Below are 1,307 nucleotides of genomic sequence, written 5' to 3' on the forward strand. Positions count from 1 at the left end.
GAACTATCCCGTCCTGACCGGGATATAACTGTACGATTTTTCCCAGTTTCCAATTTCTTCTGGGGACATTATTCTCACTCACCAATACGATATCTCCAATGTTTGGAGCATTACCACTGTTGTACCATTTTTGTCTTACATTCAAATTGGTCACATACTCCGTCTTCCAGCGTTTCCACCATTGTGCAATTAAACGCTGTCGTAAATTCCAGTTTTTCATGAGATGTGACGTGGACTGTGCTTTCGGTACCCATTCATCTTCATCTTTAGTTACTTCTGGAATATCAGTATAATGGGTACCCGTCAAAAAATGGTACGGCGTGAGAACTTCCGGATTATTCGGATTATCCGGGTTATATGTCAGTGGTCGTGAATTCATTCTCGCCTCAACTTCAGAAATGATTGTCCTGAATTCTTCGTCTTCCAACATGGAATTTTGAAGAACCTTCTTCAGTGAAGTTTTCATAGATCGAATTAATCTTTCCCAGTATCCACCCATCCACGGAGCTCTTTCCGTGATGAAATTCCATTGAATACGATGGGAAGTAAGTTCACGAGCGACATTATCAATCATTTCCGTACTGACCAACTGACTCAGGTCTTTGTCCAACTGCTTAAATGATTTAAAATTGTCGGACTGTAATATATGAGGCCTACCTCTGCGTGCTATAAAGCGTCTTAAAGCTTGCAGAAGCCGTGGTGCGGTCATCTCAGATACGACTTCTAGATGTACCGCACGTGTCGACATACAAGTGAACAAACAAATATAATTTTTGTTCACTTTCTTTCCTTGTCTTGTAAAAAATGGTCCGGCTATATCTAAACCAGTATTCTCAAAGGGTCGTGTTACTCTAGTACGATCCGAAGGCAGTGGAGCCATCTTTGCAACAAACGGCCTTGACTCTATCCGTTTGCAACTTGAACAAGCATGTATAACTTTTTTCACTTCTCGCCTTCCTTTCAAAATCCAATATCGTTGTCTCAGCGTTGCCAGGGTAAATTCACATCCACCATGTAATTGCCGCAGATGGCATCTTCTGATTATTGCAGTGGTAGTAGGATGTTTGTCTGGCAAAAGTATTGGATGTTTCGTATATTCTGGCAAACCAGAATTTTGAAGGCGTTCTCCAATTCTTAATAGTCCATCTTCATCTAGGAATGGATCAAATTGCTGTAATCTACTATTCGCAGCAATTTTGCCTTCCGTTAGATAACTGATAAAATCTTCGTTGAAAAGCTTCATGCTGTGCTTTACAATTCAATAATTTTCAGCATCTTGCACTTCTAAACGGTGTAATCATTCTACC

At 40.5% G+C, this 1,307-nt stretch overlaps 1 protein-coding gene across 1 annotated transcript; it reads right to left on the minus strand.

The window, feature by feature from the left end:
• Positions 1 to 82: 82 nt before the first annotated feature.
• Positions 83 to 1,243, minus strand: Tsp_15017 (putative integrase core domain protein; the record flags this gene model as incomplete). The annotated part of the gene is made up of 1 exon (XM_003367121.1): positions 83 to 1,243. A coding segment is annotated over exon 1 (1,161 nt), but the record flags the coding sequence as incomplete, so codon positions are not given.
• Positions 1,244 to 1,307: the final 64 nt, after the last annotated feature.

The sequence above is a fragment of the Trichinella spiralis genome (assembly GCF_000181795.1).
Source record: "Trichinella spiralis strain ISS 195 chromosome Unknown Scfld4804, whole genome shotgun sequence".
Classification (NCBI taxonomy): domain Eukaryota; kingdom Metazoa; phylum Nematoda; class Enoplea; order Trichinellida; family Trichinellidae; genus Trichinella; species Trichinella spiralis.